Source organism: Schistocerca piceifrons, chromosome 4 (genome assembly GCF_021461385.2).
Source record: "Schistocerca piceifrons isolate TAMUIC-IGC-003096 chromosome 4, iqSchPice1.1, whole genome shotgun sequence".
Classification (NCBI taxonomy): Eukaryota; Metazoa; Arthropoda; class Insecta; order Orthoptera; family Acrididae; genus Schistocerca; species Schistocerca piceifrons.
The window spans coordinates 414,486,585-414,508,087 of record NC_060141.1 but is presented as its reverse complement, the minus strand read 5'-3'; the positions used below and the strand labels follow the sequence as shown (position 1 = coordinate 414,508,087).

Below are 21,503 nucleotides of genomic sequence, written 5' to 3'. Positions count from 1 at the left end.
ACCAATAGATGGCGCCACCATAACCGCACCACGGGTGCCACCCTACGTGTAAGGCAAAGGTAGACACACTGACCAGGTTTCATTTGAATGAACCTCATATTTTTGACACTCGACAATTTTTCTCACCGACTTAAATATTTATATTAAATGATTGAAATTTCTTACAGAATGGCAATAATGAATCTTCTGATACATGAAACCGGTCATCAATTAAACAAAAGTAACTGAATTTTGCAACTTTGGCCGTTTCCTACATCAAACTGCCATCATTAGATTTACGACACTTCTATGAGGTCACAGAGAAATGTTTTTCAGAAATGCCAATTTTGCATTACTTTCTTAAAAACCGCTGAATTCACATTACTTCCTTAAAACTACCAAATTCGCGTTATTCGTCGAGTTATCGTTTAAATGATTTTTTTCTGTTCCTAACTGTATGTGACAACAGATGAAAATACCATACTTCCAACAAACCATTCAAGTAACGCACATATTTGCTGACATCACATTTCTTGACATTTTTCATGGCAAACAGTAACAAAAATGAGATGTTTTGGAGAGATCTTCATTGTGAAGCATCAGACAAACTGCAGTTTTTCAGCACACAAAAACCACTAAATATGGCACTTCGCTTCACAAATGTGTAAATCAACTTTGTACCTGCTCAGTCTGCTTCTGTCAGCCAATCCCAGAACAGGATAAGTGACTTCATACAAACATTACTCTCACAGCATATAATACAAGAAAGAATTTAAATCACAGAATGACTATGTCTATCACCATAGGGTGACTCAGTGTCCAACATGCAATTTTTTTGTTATATATTTTAACCTCGGGTCACTCCATTTTTATTATTACATTGTCATCAGTTGAAACTGCTAACAGAGATTACAGCATAACAGGTGTACAACAAAGTGTAGGGCTATAGATAGAAAGAAGCTGAATGAAATGCATTTTTTTGACTTTTAAACAAAGTAAAAATTTAGTTCCTTCTCTTTACTAACTATGCACAGAGACAAATGCCAACAAGTGATCAAGAGACAAACAGATCTAAATCCCCACTCTAAGCGAAATGAAGTAATGTGGAGGGGGAAAAAAGACACTCCTAGGTGCTACCACCAATTTTTAATGCAATTTACAACATATATTGCAAAATTCCCAGTCGCTTCAGGCGTTAGTGTTCCAGGATCCCACTAACATAACCTCAGTGAAAATGTCACTCATCACTATTAACTACAGAAATAATGGTTGCAGTGGTAAACAAACAAATACACACACACACACACACACACACACACACACACACACACAGTAACAATCTTCAAATCTCTACAAAAATCGAGAAGTCCACTTGACAATAAAGTAATTCAATGTCCACAGAATCCTGCTCACATATCACCCCAAATAACAGATCCATCCATTACATCACGGCTGTCACTCTAAGGCTGAGAGAATACCTTTGTGAACTTTTACAATTAATCATAGCACCTACTTTATAGGCATGCTACAAATACACCATAACCAGAACCACACTCAAATAGCTTTAGTTTGATCAGTGAAGTCAAACAATACTTCTTCGATCCACAATTCATAATCCTCACGAAATTTGTAACTGCATTACACATACAAAACAAAGCCACTCTCAGCCAATTGAAAAATGTGTCACTACAATAATCCCACAAAATAAATCAAGGAGTACAATAAAATTATTTCCAATCTTTGATGTCTAGTCCTATACTTGTTACTGCAATCTTTCACTGAAGTAGAGACACTTTCTGTCATACTTCTAAAATGGCAGAAACTTCCCACCTACACAATAAATCTATGTGCCATTTGATTAATTAATATCGATAGCGAACTGCATCATCTCAAGTTAGCAAACAAATAGGAACTAAATGTCTGATCCTTCTGATCCTCTACATACAAATTAGTTCCTCTTGTCTCTCACTGCTCCCGAACAGTAACTGCACTTTCCTCGGGCATGAAATCACAGCTCAATCATTTCGTAGTCAAAATTATGACAACACCACCATTATTCCTCAATAGTCATCAATGAGTAACATATAGCTGTCAGTCATTTTCCTAGTGGCCAGCTGGTGCATTATGGTCTCTGGCTCCAGCACTCTGCTATTGTCTCTGGGCTGACAGATGATGTTTGCTGCCACCTCCTGAACATGCTGTACAAAGTACTCGACTGTCTGCACAGATACACAAGAGACACATTACATACAGAGTGGTACTAGTGTTTGTGTGTTCCTTTCCCCATATTTTATTTGTCTCGTGCTGTTTCAATAGAGTGAAACAAACCCTAAAAGATTACATCACCAAAACATGTGAAATCATTCTGTCCCAGCACAATACATAACATCATGCATATATGTTTCTGGCAATACCACAGAACACTGAGAAAGTTAATTTCAGTATTTATTAAACATTATTTTTCTGTTTTGTGAATGAAGTTTATTGTAACAGACTGATCGGTAGCATAGCCTGGGGGCTAACTTAAGTCGAAAGATAATGACTTGGTTGTAAGTTGACAGATGTAGCATAACCACTTTTTTTTCCGCCCCCCAATCATTGAAATGATATTTACATCTACATCTACTTCAATACTCTGCAAATCACCAAGAGGTGCATGCCAGAGGGTATGTACCATTGTACCATTTATTAGGGTTTCTTTCTATTCCATTCACGTAAGGAGCGAGGGAAGAATGATTGTTTGAATGCCTATGTGCTTGCAGTAATAATTCTTATCTTACCCTCAGAATCACTACGTGAGCAATGCATAGAGGGTTGTAGTACATTTCTAGAGTAATCATTTAAAGCCAGCTCTTGAAACTTTGTTAATAGACTTTCTCAGCATAGTTTACGTCTATCTTCAAGAATCTTCCAGTTTGGTTCTTTCAGTATCTCTGTGACACTGTCCCCTGGATTAAATAAACCAGTGACATTCATGCTGCCCTTTTCTGTACACGTTCAGTGTCCATTGTTAGTCCTATCTGGTACAGATCCCACACACTTCACCAATGTTCTAGAAACGGTTGCACGAGTGATTTGTAAGCAATCTCCTTTGTAGATGATTCCACTCCCCCAGTATAAATAAACTGAAGTCTACCACCGGCTTTACCCACGAGTGAACCTATGTGATCAATCCAGTTCATGTCTCTACAAAGTATTACACACAGGCACAGGTCACACAGGATACAGTGGCTAATGCATAGTGACCAGTTTTCATGCAAAGCACTGGGCAAGTTCATTTGTTTGTTCAGAAGAGGAGGCCGGCAAGCGTTTTCCATCTTTGGGCCGGTCAGTGACAACAGAATCAACGCGCACATCCTGTAATCTTTCTCAAACGATTTTACAGAAACTATTCAGCAAAATAAATCATTTGCGCTTTACTTGTTGCTTTATATGGAAGTTTCATTCTGATATGCCCACCATTTCGTTAATGGTCATAGTTATTGTGATGTTTATGAGGAAGTAAGACACTGTGCAAAATTTGAGAAAGTTTGCAATGAAAAACAGGGGCGCTATGATTTTGCATTTGGTGAATATTATATAATGCGTTGTTGTGTATGAAATATAGTTAACATATTGAACTTTTCTTTAGACTTGGGGTCTCTATCTATCAACAATCTTGATAAAATTGATCTGACATAGTGTACTCATTTGCAATCACACTGCACCAGTGATAAAGCAAGAGTGAAATATTCACGACATTCCTCATATTTCATAAACAGTTTGAGATATTGGAATGAGATTTTGGCAAATGATAACACACACACAGGAGTATTTTGCCGTATGGTTATTATGAAAAACTTTATTTACCATGTTATTCCAATAACCACGGACTTTTTTGGTGAAAATTTTTAAGGGGCATCAATAGTTGGCAAAATGAGAAATGCTATGGGTTTTGAACACCAAAAGTGAAGTCATTACACATTTATTTTTCCATAAGATGCTGACCTTAATTTCCCTCAGTTCCTCACTTGATAAACCACTGTTTCAGAGTTCTCTGACAACTGAGTCTACACAACATGCTCATGAGGTGAGGATGTGTAAACTCCACTGAGTTTTGGCAAAAGAAGCAGATTCTAACATGGCAACAAGAGAAATGTGTAGGTTTTACTCAAAATTCCCCACTCGTGACACTTCCCTGAAAGTTACAAATGGTTAACAAACCAGGCAAAAATAAACTGCTGCGTTTTCGGCAGAATTCTTTGTAGATACTAACCAAAGAAGAGCTGACAGATTTTTTTGAATGGTCACTATGCAAGTGTAGGTGTGAAGGGCCCCCACTTAATATTTACCAAAAATGTGTCTGTAGGCTTTAGTTTAGAACGGCACTTTCCCTCCAGTGCTCGGCATTTTCCCTACAGCATCTGCCCGCAGCCGCTACACTACTGATCTCCTGACGCGTGTCCTTCCGTCTGTGCATCTACTGGCCATGGCATTCTGCGTGGACTATGTTTGTATGAGCTGGCTGATTCCAACAGTAACTCATTGATATTATAGTCATAGGATACTTTTTTTTTAAGTGCAAAATTTTACATTTTTGAACAAGAATAAAGGAACAGTATGAGATGATACTATTTTAACTGTTATTCTGGTCACTGGAGCCTTCTGAAAATCATTAACTCACAAATCTTCGCGTCACTCAAAATGTCTTTTAAAAGTTTTCTTTACTGCTCATATTAGATAACTACTACGGATCAAAAGTAATAATTCTGGAGAAATGAAACTCAGTATCTGCCCTACATGTATTAAAAAAGTCAAACTGAAACCACTTCAGTGTGACTCAGAAGTTACAAAATCAACATTCATATGATAGAACAACAACAAATAACCACTAGTTGCTTGTTAGCAAGAGAATAAACTATTTCTATATTAAATTTACATTAACACTTCTCGCACATACCATGTACAGCCCACATATTGTACGACAGAAGATGAGAGATAATTTTTTGTTTTGATTTGAGGCTAACTGTGGGGCCAGTTATATCCTTTGATTCTTCTACCTCAACATCGTAACGCTGACGAAACCACTTCAGGATTGGTCCCCATTCTCGTTCTTGCAATGCACATAGTTCTTCTTCCTGAAAGTTAGCATTACTATTTACAGTCACAACATCATGCTTTTTTTTTACTTTAACATTTATTTATAAACTTTCTTCTGAAAAGATTTTGTTCCTTGTATTTATATATGTGCCAACCTACAGTAATTTCTCGTAAGTGCACTAATCACCACATCCCTTCTGATGACAGCATGGAAGTTGTATCATATGACTCTAAACATGAAAGAAGTGAATTATGGGATTCAGGAGGAGAAAGAGAGGGGAGAGAGAGGCCGGGCATGAGGCAGAGAGAGTGGGGGAGAGTGGGAGGCAGAGAGGGGGGGAGGAGGGTAGGAGGAAGAGAAAGGAGGAGGGCTGGTGGGCAGGAGGTGGAGAAAGGAGGGGGGCTGGTGGTTGTAAGGAGGGTGGGCAGGCGCACGTGCAGCAGAGAGAGGGTGAGGGTGGGCGAAGGCGGAGGGCAGGTGGGTGGGAGGCAGAGAGAGGGGAAGGGTGGACGGAGAGAAGGAGCAGGAAGAGAAAGACACCCGGCCACTGTGTTGATGAGACAAATGGAGTTCAACTTTTTCGCTCTGCAGTTTCTTCACCCTCTGCTCTCTTAAAGATGACTGTCTTGTACACTTCTATGCTGCCAGTATTCTATACAGATTACATACAAAGGTCATCATTATCATCATCAGCAGCAGCAGCAGCAGCAGCAGCAGCAGCAGCGAGAAGCTTTTCAAGGAGAAACTCCACTGCACTGATACATAAATTTTACTATGAAATTTTACTTGATCTGTCGGATGTTGGTAACTTCCTGTCACAATATTTCAGCACAGTCTTCGACATACAGGTGAAAGAACATGGAGCTCACCTACTCAAGACCCCATTGGTGCATGTGTTACAATACACACACTTCTGCTGTAAATTTATGCATTGTTCTGAGCACCCTCATTGGTGGAAGCTCACTTTATGAATATCAAATCAATTTTCTTCATTTAATAAAACCACACAACAAGAATGACGACACAGAGTCATTACCTTCATTACTGTTGTTACACTGATAAACCAAGCTCACACCATAGAGGATGCTGACACCCAAATCTCCAATGTCAGACACTAAGTACAGTACCAAAAGTTGTATGTTGATAGAGTATTAACCAAAATTCTGATTTAGTTTGTATTACAGGTATGTGCTATCGCCCAGTGTGCAAACTTTAATTCAAAGTAACAACAGAGCACAGGAAAGGCATATCTGTGAGTAATTAATACATATGGCTTCCATGGATGAGTTGGTAGAGCATTAGGTCGTCTGACCAATGGTCCTGGGTTCAAACCCCAATGATGACGTTTGTTTTACTGTATTATGTGCGAAAGTGTTGTATGGGACAACATGTTTATGGCATGTAAAAGGGCTTTTTGGAGTTTACAGCAATGTCCTCTTGGCAGTTTCCATTCACTTTATTTCTTTCAAAGTAGTAAATCTATAGACTACACTTGTAGTTTCACAGAATATACAATTAGAACAGAAAAATTAAGAAACAATTGCATCACACGTGTGGGAGTAGTACTTGTAGTAACAATAATAATAATAAAATATTAATAATAATAAACAAAATAATAAGGTTAATAATAACTACACAATGTTAAAAAATTAATGCAAACAATAACACCCCCCCCCTCCCCCCACAGACACACACACAGTGTCATTCATTCAGGAATGAAGACTTTGCAATAATGGTTGCATATGATGAAGTGTGTGAAGCAAATTACTTTCATACACAAAGCTTGTGCATCCACCCTGTAGATTGCAGAATGAAAGCTTGTGTTTGAAACAGAGCTTTGTTGAAGTTTCACAGGGTCTGGGTCCATCAACGAGTTCAGTCATTATCCAACCATGATGGTGAGAATTACAGAAGCATGGAGAACAGAAATGATTGTATATGAGGGACTGCAACTTAAGAAGACTATTCTGTTGTTGCGCTGGTCTCTTCTTAACAATCTCAAGCAGCGTCGGGCATTTTACGAATCAGATGCTTGTACATTCTAAACAAATGAAGAGCAAGGGGTAGACAAATGGAGGTTGTGTTTGCTGGAATTATGTGAATTGTGATTTTGTCATGAGGCAGGTTATTTTGTACATGCAGGTCATGAAGAACACTAGTGTCTTTGTGGGCCCCGTAAGAATCCAGTATTGGCATAAGTTTCTCTCCAATGATTTGTTCCGCTACCGCTTCTGGTAGAAATGTCCTGAACAGTTCTTTGGTCATTTTGCCAGAGGAGTGAGGGTGGATGATTAAATCTGGTGCTAGGAACATGGACTGATGTGTATGAGTACTCAAAGAACGAGGCTCTTGAAGGACAACAAACAGCTTTGGAGAAACAATGGAATAATGTGTACTGTACAACCCTTACAATATTTTTAGAACCTCTAGTTGGAAGAGTGCAGCCCACAGACATCTCCTTGTTGAATCCACTATTGTTGGCATTTTTTATATTTGCGTCTATGTAGGCTGTCGTGAGTACACAAGCTGCTTGTTGCCAGTCCTCTACTGTATTCTAGATGTAATTTCTGTTGTGGTACATTTTCACTGTAACAAAAGATTTGACTTATGCTTCCAGTGCAAGACTCAACTAACACTGGTATCAATTCTTGGGAAATTTAACTATATCACTTTTGTTTTCACCCACAATTTGATGTCTACATCATTAACAAATCAACCTTTCTGGAGGCGGTGTTTGAAGATCTCCATCCCATGCATTGTAATATGCTTGTACTTCTGCTTCGACGATATTAACTTCCCACTTACCCACTGCCATTTACATTCATACAACATACACCATGCAAGACATTAGCACAAAATCTGTTTTTCATTGCAGACATTGTGCGATGTGCTAAATGTTTGCATTGGTTTTGGCTGCTTTCTGGCATTAAGTCAGTATCTGAGCATTTAGACTTTCTCGTGTTTTTTTTTTTTTTTTTTAGCGAAACATTGCCCTTTTCTCCTTCTGTGGTATCTCATCACCTACATTGCTAGAGAACCCAGGTGTGCACTCATCGACATCTAATGTTTCCTCTTCTGTGATGTTCAACACATTCCACTGATCAATTATGTCCAGTAGGAATATGCAGCACACTTTCTCTCACCTTTAGTTATCTCGGTTGTTGTACACACATAATAATTGCTAATAATAATAATAATAATAATAATAATAACTACTACTACTACTACTACTACTACTACTTCCACACATGTGATGCAATTGTTTCTTTATTCTATTGTACCATGGTTTGTTTATTCTGTGAAACTACAAATGCACTAGCTGCTTCATCACGAGTGGTGTCTGTTCTTTTGCACACGTCCAACAGAACACCACACCTATCTACACAAATGTACTCTATAGGTTTGCTACTTTCAGCTAACGAAGCGAAAGCAGACTGCCAAAAGAACATTTCTACAAACTTAAAAAAGTCTTTTTACATGTCATGAAAATGTCCTTCCATATAACAGTACCAAGTGTAAACAGTTAAAAAAATTGTCATCAGTAGGGTTTGAATGCGGAATCTTTGGTACAACATTCTTATGCTCTACCAACTCACCCACGTAAGTCACGCATATTAATTCCTCACAGAAATGTCTTTCCTGTGTTCTATAATTCTGGTGTTACTTTCAATTAATGTTTATACCCATTCTTCTGGATGACAACACATAGTATAGACTAAATTGGAGTTTTGGTAGATACTCTATTGACATACAATGTTTGGTACTGATCTGGAGGTTTGGGTGTGGAAGCTATTCACAGATTTACTGTACAAACAGGTGCACTGAAGTAATGCTTGCACACCAACATTCACTTACAGCTCATAATGAATGTTTTAAATCGGAGAGCTCAGTGTACAGCTGAAGTTGGCTAGAAAACTATGCGAGAAAATGTTGTGGCAGGAAGTTACTTATAACCAGAGTTATGCCCAAAATTTCATGACATAATGTATATGCCAGGAAAGTTTTAAATCTCACACATACATACTGTGCAAGAACATAATTTTACTAAACACTGTGATAGTAAAAGACACTTGCCAATATCAGCTAATGTTTAAGATGGTAGCAAACTAATCATAGATATACTTTGCTTTGGCTTTATCTAACTAAGCAAGTGAACATACACTCTGTGTTCAGCAGATCTGATGTTACACAGTGGGTGCTGCCAAGAGGGTTTGTCAAGAGGACAGCCTGTAGTGTAGCTCAGCAACAGGTAATATCACTATTAATAATTTTTTGTCTTCATGAAAGGTGACCAATCACTGAAAACTGTTACAATGAAAATATTTTTAAGTACAATGACCAGATAAAACTAGTGTTATGAAAAGCAGATGCCAGATTAAAATGCACTTCAAAAATTTTAAGGCAAGCTTACAAATGGCTTGCTCAATTAAGTTTTGACCACTGCTTGGCAGTCTGTGCATTAATACAGCAGATACAGATTATCTAAAGAAGAGCAGTGCACCTTGCAACAGGTCTGTTGAGCGCTGGTGAGAGCAAAGTGAAGATGCTCTTTCAATGCTATTGAAAGCTGCTACTAGAGAAACATTTTTATCAGACAGGTTTATTGTTGAAATTCTGAGTGTACATATCAATAATCTCTCAGAGTGACAATGGCAGTAAAAGCAGAGAAGTCTTTTTTCACATGCAGGATTACCGTCACCCAAGCTCCTGCACATTTTTCTACGAATGGAAACAGAAAATGAGAAAAGAAATTAGGTGCAAGAAATACCCATAAGCAAACACTATATGGTGACTTGTGGAGTGTAGTAGATATGGTTGATTCTCGTCCACTTCTTAACATCCCCCCCCCCCCCCCCCAAAACACCTCTCTGTTTCTCGAGGATGTAAAGATAATTTCTTCTCGGTTTAATTTACAACAAAATAGTGTCACAGAGATGTTCTGTAACTACAGATGGAACATTCTTATGCAGTAAGTAAAAGGTTATTCTTACAATTTCTTGAATCTTCATGTTAACGTGGTACAATGGCTACAGCGATGTGTTTTCAAGTGGCCAATCCAGTGCAGCTGATTTGAATTCGTAATTGAGTTGGCTGTTAGATACCACTAGTGGGGTGGTAACAATGGTAATTTTTCATTTGGAGCACAGAATCTACAATCATAAAAATTGTACTTTGAAGGTTAAGGCTATATCGCCATCAGTATCTACAGATGACCATACTACAGAAACTAAATATTTTTGAATCAATTTTGGAACTAAAATACTGAAAAGTGTAATGCAATCTACATCCAATGAAGGTACTTCACAATTACTTAGTGTAGTGAAATCGTTCATCCATGTTTCACAGATCCTATTACAGGGAAAATATTTTAATAAGGAAGGAAGTAAGGACGGTATATTTGGGTTTAACATCATGTCAATAAAAAGTTCATTAGAGACAATGCCTATGCTTGTATTAGCAGAGGATAGGAAACAAAATGCTCTAAGGCCACTCAAAAGAACCAGTTTGGCATTTGCCATAGATGGTTAAGAAAAGAGACATTTTAGTAACTTGGAACTAATCAAAGAATAAATTAACAGAGATGTCAGAAGTTAATTCTGCAGGCTGTATTAAAAATGGACTGCTGTTGAACGCTATATTCTATTTGTCTTTCCATAGTTTATCAACGAGCATTATACTTATATCATTAACCATGTTTCCATTATCCGTAATAACAGAATCTGCAGATGTAGTGAATAATAAAACACGTTTTTAATTTTGTTTCTGAGCAGAATTATAATGTCAAAAATATACAAAGAAATAAAGAAAGAAACCAAAGGACATTTACTTACACTTGAGAAACACAGCACAGTATCTGTATCCAAAAAATTAATTATCCTTTGGACTAAGTCATATTTTGTGATGTTTCCTGGATTGTCTATTGCTGTGCTGCAGAGACCTGACTGAAAAATAATAATATACTGCCAGTATCAAAACCAGTAATTCAGAGAATTTTTATTACTAATGAATAACAAAAACACAAACTTTCATTTCTATGAAGTGTAAAGGTAACACACGTCAGAAGAAATGGGATCCAAATTACTTATCCTTACAAATTAAACAGATATTCTCAACACCCCAAACAAATATACACTGTTGTGGTCTTCAGTCCTGAGACTGGTTTGATGCAGCTCTCCATGCTTCTCTATCCTGTGCAAGCTTCTTCATTTCCCTCTACCTACTGCAGCCTACATCCTTCTGAATCTGCTTAGTGTATTCATCTCTTGGTCTCCCTCTACAATTTTTACCCTCCATGCTGCCCTCCAATACTAAATTGGTGATCCCTCGATGTCTCAGAACATGTCCTACCAACCGATCCCTTCTTCTAGTCAAGTTGTGCCACAAGCTCCTCTTCTCCCCAATTCTATTCAATACCTCCTCATTAGTTATGTGACCTACCCATTTAATCTTCAGCATTCTTCTGTAGCAACACATTTCGAAAGTTTCTGTTCTCTTCTTGTCTAAACTATTTATCATCCACGTTTCACTTCCATACATAGCTACACTCCATACAAATACTTTCAGAAATGACTTCCTGACGCTTAAATCCATAATCTATACTCGATGTTAACAAATTTTTCTTCTTCCGAAACGCTTTCCTTGCCATTGCCAGTCTACATTTTATATCCTCTCTACTTTGACCATCATCAGTTATTTTGCTCCCCAAATAGCAAAACTCATTTCCTAATCTAATTCCCTCAGCATCACCCGACTTAATTCGACTACATTCCATTATCCTCGTTTTGCTTTTGTTGATGTTCATCTTATACCCTCCTTTCAAGATACTGTCCATTGCGTTCAATTGCTCTTCCAAGTCCTTTGCTGTCTCCGAGAGAATTACAATGTCATCGGCGAACCTCAAAGTTTTTATTTCTTCTCCATGGATTTTAATACCTATTCTGAACTTGTCTATTGTTTCCTCTATTGCTTGCTCAATATACAGATTGAATAACATCGGGGATAGGCTACAACCCTGTCTCACTCCCTTCCCAACCACTGCTTCCTTTTCATACCCTTCAGCTCTTATAACTGCCATCTGCTTTCTGTACAAATCATAAATAGCCTTTCGCTCTCTGTATTTTACCCCTGCCACCTTCAGAATTTGAAAGAGAGTATTCCAATCAACATTGTCAAAAGCCTTCTCTAAGTCTACAAATGCTAGAAACGTAGGTTTGCCTTTCCTTAATCTTTCTTCTAAGATAAGTCGTAGGGTCAGTATTGCCTCACGTGTTCCAACATTTCTACGGAATCCAAACTGTTCTTCCCCGAGGTCGGCTTCTATCAGTTTTTCCATTCGTCTGTGAAGAATTCGCATTAGTATTTTGCAGCTGTGACTTATTAGACTGATAGTTCGGTAATTTTCACATTTGTCAACACCAGCTTTCTTTGGGATTGGAATTATTATATTCTTCTTGAAGTCTGAAGGTATTTCGCCTGTCTCATACATCTTGTTCACCAGATGGTAGAGTTTTGTCAGGACTGGTTCTCCCCAAGGCTGTCAGTAGTTCTAATGAGGCCAAAAGTCTCAAAGTGTCCCACTTATCAGGCTCCATTTAATGTCAAGGTAAGCAATTGAATGAACATAAGTGCAAGCACAGTATGCTAACTTTATACACTGCTTTCCTTTCAGAAGAACAGAATGGCTAGGTGGTGACATTAACTCTATTATTCCTTAATGTGAATGATGTGAGTTAACCACTACACCATGTTGTATAATTATACACCACCAAAATGATCCATCGAAGTTAGTTAAGTGTTCTGAGACGCACAACTGCTTTGTCTTCAGTGTATCTGCACAAAGTGGACAAAGGCAAGTGGGGTAAGGTATCCATCAATATAATTTAAAAGACATAAATACAACATGCATTATACAAAGTCATATTTCATTATTATATCACATACACAACTGTTTCTGTATGTAAAGAAAATACTGAGAGAGGTAGCACAGGGGTAGGGCATTAGACATGCATTAAGATCGACATGCAAAGCATACACAACCACTACCATTGTATCTTAGCAAAAAATCTTTCCAAGAATCGAAGAAAATTCTGGTCCCCTGTAAAATCATTAAGTTGGATGAAGGCTTCTACCTAATCACTTATTTATCAGGCTGGTGTGGTAATAGAAGACAGTAAACGGAAAGCCAAAGTTCTAATTTTATGTTTAAGAAATAATTCATGCAGGAGAACCATACGAATATACCACTGTTTGACCGTTGTACAGACTGCTGTAAGAAGGATGTAGTAATGGGCATCCCTGAAGTAGAGAAGTAACTGAAAGGGTTGAAAACAAGTGAGTCACCAGGTCAGAATGGAACAGCAATTTGATTTTACAGAGAGTACTCTATGGCTTTGGCCCCTTAATTGGCTTGCATTTATGGTGAATCTTCTGCCCGTATAAAGTCCCATGCGACTGGTAAAAAGCACAGGTGCTCCTATATATAAGAAGAGTAAAAGAACGGACCCACAAAATTACAGACCAATATCTGTAACAATGGTTAGCTACAAGATTTTCAATGATATTCTCATTTTGAAAATAATGCATTTCCTTGAGATGGAAAAGGTTCTGTCCACAAACCTGTGCAGATTTAGAATGCTTTGATCATGCAAAACTCAGCTTTGCCTTATCTCACACTATATCCTGTGAAGCATGGATGAAGGGCAACAGCAGATTCCAGATTCCTAGATTTCCAGAAAGCATTTGACACAGTGCCCCACAAAGGTCCAAGTATAGGGAACAGGTTTTTCAGACATACTAGTGGCTCAAAGAATTCTTAAATAACAGAATCCAGTACATTGTCCTCAACAGCAAGTGTCCATCAGAGACAAGGATTTCATCAGATGTACCCCAGGGAAGTGTGGTAGGACTACTCAAACTCTATATACATAAGCAATCTGATGGACGGGGTGTGCAGGAATCTGTGACTGTTTGCTGCTGATGCTTTGGTGTACAGGAAGGAGTCATTATTGAGTGACTGTAGGACGACACAGTATGACTAAGACAAAATTTCTAGTTGGTGTGATGAATGGCAGCTTGCTCTAATGTGGAACAATTTGAATCAACGCAGAGGAGTAGGAAAATCAATATTGTAATGTTCGAATACAGTAGTAGTGTGCTACTTGACAAAGTCAGATTGATTTAATAGCTAGGTGTAACACTGTAAAACAATGTGAAATAAAGCAAACACTTGGGAATGGTAGCAGGGAAGGAAAATGGTCAACTATGATTTATCAAGAGACTTTAGGAAAATGTGAGTCATATGTGAAGGAGACCATGTATAGAACACTAGTGTAGCCCATTCCTGAGTATTGCTTGAGCATTTGGGATTCCCACCAGGTCTTCAAGGAAGACATAAATCAATTTGGAGGTGGACTGCTACATTTGTTACTGGTACATTATTACCGAGATGCTTCACAAACTGATTTTGGGTATCTCTGGTGGGAAAAGACATTCTTTTTATGGAACACTACTGAGAAAATTTAGAGAACCAGCATTTGAAGCTGACTGCAGAGCAATTCTACTGCCACCAATGAAAATTTAATTAAGAACCATGAAGATATGATACAAAAAACTAGGGCTTGTAGGGAGGCATATAGATAGTATTTTTCCCTTGCTCTATTTGCAAATGGAACAGGTAAAGAAATGACTAGTACTGGTACAAAACACCACCCGCCATACACCATTTGGTGGCTTATCGAGTATGTATGTAGGTGCAGAGGCAGGGCTCAAATCCGAATCCAGATGAAGGTTTTTCTTTGTCCGTATAAATCACTAAATATGAATGCCAGGAAAGTCCAACTGAGAATGATTTCCTGTACCACCCTTGTACAATCCCTCTGATATAAATTGAACAAAACAAGAATGATATACAATCTGATCTGGAGTGTGATATTTAATCTTTAGAACTAGTAGCACTGAACAAGTTAATCAACTGTGGTTTCTGAGATGCTAGATACCATGTAGCCATAACGCAGACATTGACCGTTGACTGAATATTTCAATGATGTCTTGAAATCTGACAATACAATGGTCATAACAAGCAGTATATACTCCAGTGAGAAATGAGCCCTGAAAGAGAAAAACAAAAGCACCAAAGACGCATAACGGAGATTTATGAGGTTATTTCCATGTGACAAGAAAACTGGGCATATGACAGCACCTAAAGATTCAGAGCTCAGACGAAAACACTGTAATTCTGTAAACCAGTAGTGGATCTCCATACAGGTGAAAATGAATGCCATACTGGCACCAAGAAGGAAGAGGAGAACTTAATCTAAATCGGATGCAGGATTGAGCTACAACATATCACATCAACTACTGTTTGAAGAAAAAGAAGAGAAGGAAGAGGAAGAAAAAGAACCCAAAGCTTAAAAGTATTCAAAATCAAACTTCTACAGTCCTCTCTCAGAGTGTACACCAATACGAAATTCTGACACACTTGTTATCCTTTATCTGATCTTATTTAATGAATGTGGCACTGGATATTTTAACTTCTTTTAATTGACCTTTTTCTCTGGTGTTAATTTTGAAATAGATTTCTTCTACCCATAAATTCACATTTCTATGGTAAAACTACACTAAATTCCTAAACATTAAAACATAATGCAGTACCAAGTGCATTGAACTCTGCTGTATTGTTGGAGCCTGTGCATCCCATTCTGCTGCAACTGCCAAGGCTAGTGGCTCGCTTGATACTTTGAACAAATTTCCTTTTGGTGTCTTCAGTTTTCTTTGATCAAGAGTAATCTCGTACAGACCATCATTAAACAAAATTCCTGTCCGCCTGTAGAATCGTTTTGGAGCTGCAAAACAAATGTATTAATAAAAAAATGAAATTATAATTTCTAAGCTAGATACAAGAAAGACAGAAGGGCTTATACACTTAATTATTGGTATCATAATGACACGAAAATATATCATTAGAACTACAGACCCCTCCCCTCATACCCATCCATCTCCATTTAAAATGCAGTACAACAAATCTGCTCATAAGCTTGTGATTAAAGTGACAGGTGACTATCTACATGCTGGCTTATCATATTTTGCCTGTCATGACATGAGAGGATTCTTATAAACAGTACTCTACAGCTTATTGTCTTTTCTGCTTCAGCAACTTAATATAGTGTCAGAAATGGTACTTGTAACAATTCTGTGTGCTGCATTGCATATTACATAAATCTCTATCTCCTTTCTTTGAGAGGAGATTGTGATAGGCAAAATGTTACAACAACATTCTACACAATTATTATTGTAGCCGGCCCCTCACCACGACACTACATCTACCGGCATTACCCCCACTACCTGTACGTTGTCTAGGAGCTGGGACATACCTCTATCCTCATTAGAGGTGCCAGTTTCCCACTACGCTGCAAACACACCACCTATAATGGTGTTATGATCACACAACTATTTTCTTTGCCCGCGATCACATTGATAGACACGTGAATGCTCACAATCCATAACAGCATTATGTTCATATCAATACACCTGCATTTATAGGCTGTGTTGAGGCCTCCATCAGGCAGTTGTTCTTCGCTCCGGGCAATTATTCCAGCTACTTTTGACACATCTGTCAGAGCTTCATTGTCCATCTCTCCAGTTGTCAGTATCGCTGTGTTATCAGGAGTTGCCATTGGTTGATCCATTGCTCCCAACAGTCCTTGATGCCTGCCAATGGCATCCTCAGTTCATTGGTTCTGCACCCGTACCACTCTGTTGGCATTACATAGTCCCATATGACCCACTAGGTTGAATGTCTTCCTCCCAGGCGCCGCTGATAATGCTCTCTGGCTGTTGGCCTTACCACATTCACGTGGCTGCCGCTGAATGAGCACTGCCTCACTGTGGCCACCAATGACTGCCTTCGTTCCAGTTCATTGGAGTACTGAAGTTGCTAGCCTTGCTAGACACTAGTCACGTCCATCTCGCCGCAGCATCAATCATCAGACCTCTGCCACCATCATCCAGAGCATCACTATTGTTGCCAACTGATGCAACCATCAGCTCACCTGGTTACTTATGCTGCCAGCCATACCTGTACCTGTCACGCCCCTTTTGCCTCAGCTTCAGTTACCAGGTGCATGCCGCGTCCTACAGAGTATCACCAGATACCAGCTATGCCCACACCGCAGCACTACATCATGTTCAGACTATTCCTGGAGCAGCCCTCTGAGCAGCCTCCTGGAGCAGCCTGTACCAGATGTTACATATTGTTAACCACTGTGCAACACACTCTTGCAGATATCACCTGAGAACTGCTGTTTAGTTCCTGTGTCATTGCCACTGTACAAGAAAATAAAAGTTATAAATAAATTTGGTAATCAGTTTTTTACTGTTAATCCAAAGGCCATGGGTGCCAGGTTCAGTCTCAGTATAGATTTTATAATGAAATCATCAGGAATGGCGGCCAAAGGATTCCGCTACAAGGAGTCAACCTCATTCTGCCAAAAGCCTTGTCAGAAAGGGATGAGGAGCAGATAGAGGTTCAGGGCATCCTCTTATCACTCAGGTGTAAAGCTCCCCTTAAAAATGTGGAAGAATTAGCAATGATCAATGGTATGTAGATACAGAGGGAAATGAGAACTACTACATTAAAGACACAACACATATTTAAAGGAAATGTAGGCTAAAATTCAGAAAGTCTCACAACGATATCTACATTGGCAAGGATTCTGCATTAGTCTCCCATTTCCAGAAAGGGGACTGATAAAGGCAATATGAGCATGACAAAAGATTTAAAAGCCAAAGAATAGGTAATATTCTAAAAGTTGGAGTGTGCAATGTGAGAATTTTGAATTTGAGAATATCTGAAAGTGAAATGTAAGGTCTCAATGTAGCTGATGTATAGGTCAGCCAGAGAAGAAGGGAAAGATATCTGGTCAGAGGAATAATGTGTAATATCAGCAGCATCAGAAAATGGTGCAATAGAAGTAGGAATCATTAAGAATAGCAAAGCAGGGCATAGAATAAGTTACTGTACACAGTTCAGTGACTCATCAGAATGAAAACCAAACTAATGCAAATAACTATAGTTCCGGTAAATGTTCTGACATCACAAGCAGAAGACGTCAAGGTAGAGCCAGTATGTGTGTATAACTAAGCAGGTAAAGTGAAATGAAATTTAATAATAATAATAACAACAACAACAACAGGGGATTGGAACACTATTATAGGAGAAGGAACAGAAGGTAGACTAGTGGGAAAATATGGGCTTGACAATAGCAATGAGAGAAAATACGTCCTTGAGTTTTACAATATATTTCAGATAAAATCATAGCAAGAACACTGGCAAAAATCGCAAGAGGAAGTATACATGAAAAAGGCTATACATGATAGTTAGGCAGAGATTCTAATGTGATATATTTGATTGTGAGGTGTACCCAGGAGCACATATAGATCGAAATTACAATCTAATAATCATGAAGAGTTAACTGAAGTTTAAGAGAATTGTCAGGAAGGATATATAACAAAATAGGATACTTGAGTATTCAGCAGCGGCAAAATCTAAAGTTCTTTGAAGATTTAGAATACTGTGATAACGAATACCTCAGCAGGTAATTCAGTTGAGGAGGAACAGACATCTCTAAAGAGTAATTACAGTAATTACAAGGGTAATCCCAAAAGTAAGGTCTCCTATTTTTTTTATAAGTACAGAACTGTTTGTGTGGCAGTTGGTCACACTGTTCTGAGGAGTGCTTCACGTGCTGTGGGTAAACATGCGAACGCCGAGCTGAGGCGCTCGGTCTTGGCTTAGCAGCCGTTGAGAATGGAGCTCCCATTGGATGTTACCGCCAAGTGCTAATTGCGCACAGTTATTCGGTTTTTGAACGCAAACGGCACTGCGCCAATTGAAATCCATGTACGGTGAGTCATGTATGGATGTCAAAAATGTTTGTAAATGGTGCAGAGTGTTTGCAGTCTGCCAGTAGTCATGACAACCGTCTTTTAGGATCGGAAAGGGGTACTGTTGGTTGACTTTATGCCCACTGGGACTGCAATCAATGCTGACAGGTACTATGAGACTCTGAAAAAACTCAAACGGGCAATTCAGAACCAGAGAAGAGGAATGTTGAACAAGGGCATACACATTCTCCATGACAACGCTCGCCCACACATCACTCGGCAAATCACTGCTCTCCTGCAACAGTTTCAGTGGAACATAGTCACCCACCCACCCTATAGTTCTGACTTGGCACCCAGTGACTATCCCCTGTTCCCTAAGATAAAAGAACATTTGGCCGGAAAGCGATTCAGCTCCGATGACGAGGTGAAAAAAGAGGTTCATAACTTGCTGAACAGCATGGTGGCGAGCTGGTATGACATGGGCATACAAAAACTGCTACAGCGTCTACAAAAATGCATCAACAGAAATGGTGATTATGTCAAAAAATAGCTAAATGTTCAAGCTGTAAACTGATGTAAACCATTGTAAAAATAAACAGGTCTATGTACTTATAAAAAAATAGGAGACCTTACTTTTGGATTACCCTCATAGTTATGTAAATATAGGTATAAGAAAGATAAACACAAGGAACCTGTGAGTAAAGAAAAGACGTACTTCAAGTAATTGACAAACAAAAGAAATACAAAAACGACCTACGAAAAGAGGGGATGCCAGAACATAATATGCCTGGGAATGAAATCAATAGAAAATGCAAGGAAGCTAAAGCAAAATGGCTGCAGTAAGAATGTGAAGAAATGGAAAAGGAAGGGAGGAAAAAAGGAAAGGAGGACAGATTGCATACAGAAATGTAAAAGTAACATTCAGAGAATTTAAAAGAATATGAGTCAACACTGAGAATGGTAAATGAGATGGAGAGAATGGACAGATGAAAAATAGTACACTGAGGATCTCTCCGATGAAGGAATTGTTGGTGGGACTGCGGTAACAACTAGAGCGATAGAAGATGAAATTAGTGATGATTTGGATGACATACAGGATCCAGTAATAAAGTCAGATTTTGGCTGAGCTTTCAAAGACTTACAATCAAGATAGATAGATGGGATGGAAAATATTTCTTCAAAATTTCTAAAATCTTTATAGAACTGGCAGCCAAACAATTATTCAGGTTACAGTTTTCAGAAGAAAGTCATCAGCACAATCCTGAAGCTAGCAATGGTAGATATAAAAGAGAACCATCAAACAATCTATTGTAGCTAGCCCCTAATCAGCCCATGGCTACACATAATTGCACATGCACTGTCCATGGCAGTGCTGTGAACACAATCACATGATTACACGCATATGAGTTCACTTGCCTTTATAGGCAATGCCGAGGCCACCAGCAGGCAGACGGCTTCCCTCTCTGGGAAGTTACATCAGGCACATCTTGTGGCCAAACTGTCAGACATTTACCGTCTGTCTTGCTGGCCTGTTGCCATTATCACATCCCAGGATGCCACTGCTGGTTGGTGTTGCTGACTCATCAGATCCATCACTCCAGAGCTACATCACAACTAGCTGGTCCACAGCATCATTGCATTTTGGGCAACACTCTGACAGTTGAGTGCCTCTTCCCTGCTGCACTACACCTGCTGATGCCGGCTCATATGGTTACTGATGTAGCTAGTCATGTTGGTTGGCATCCATGCCTCATGTCACAGAGTCGATCTCTGTACACCAGCCACACCCACATTGCAGCATCACTGAGCGTCATCCAAGCAACACACCACACTAAGTCCAGGCCAACATCCAGAAAACCCTTCTTTATTGTAATACCTTATGTTGTGTTACTGTTAACCTTGCACAAAGCACCAATGAAGATGTCACTGGGAACCATTGTTTACTTCCTATGCCTTTGGCTTCAAGCAAAGCACATAAAACTGGCAGCTCATCTATCGAAGTTGCTTGCCAGAGTAATATACAAAAGAATGGAACAGAAAACTAAGGATCTGTTGTATAGTGATCAGACTGGTTTTAACCTTCACAATACCAAAGGGGGTTACTTTGTACCTACCTTTTGAGAATATTGTAATCTAGCCAGTTACTCAATATTTTAAAATTATGGAAAAAAATTTGTTTTTAATGAATTCTTCTACCAGGTTCCACAAACGTTTCGATTTTTTTCCATTTAAACTTAACCCAAAAATTTAAGTCTTAGTGGTATATGTTACTTTCCCCAATGACTGTCATATTCAATATTTTCAGGTTCGGGAAATTACTTAACATCAATATCTCTTTAAATACTCAACAGCAATTAACAAATTTTACATTTTTAAAGAATTTTTTCACAGTGCGTGTAAATTACCCTCCTTTGGCAGTACACATTGTTGAAAGTTTGCTGATATTGCTGAGAGTGTATTAAACAATATTTTAGGTTCTACTTACATATCAGTATCTCTTTCAAAAGCATGTTTTCAATATAACTCAACAATGATTAATGAATTTTGTTTATTTTTCAATTTT

At 38.6% G+C, this 21,503-nt stretch overlaps 1 protein-coding gene across 1 annotated transcript in view; it reads right to left on the bottom strand.

The window, feature by feature from the left end:
• LOC124795128 (ATP synthase mitochondrial F1 complex assembly factor 2) overlaps nt 1–21,503 on the bottom strand; it is a 37,061-nt gene that overhangs the window by 7,076 nt on the left and 8,482 nt on the right. The window contains exons 2-4 of the mRNA XM_047258992.1: nt 15,710–15,900; nt 10,891–11,001; nt 4,919–5,096 (exon numbers count right to left, since the gene is read on the bottom strand). Of these exons, the coding sequence (XP_047114948.1) occupies nt 4,919–5,096; nt 10,891–11,001; nt 15,710–15,900 (480 nt within the window). The remainder of the gene's footprint in view (nt 1–4,918; nt 5,097–10,890; nt 11,002–15,709; nt 15,901–21,503) is intronic.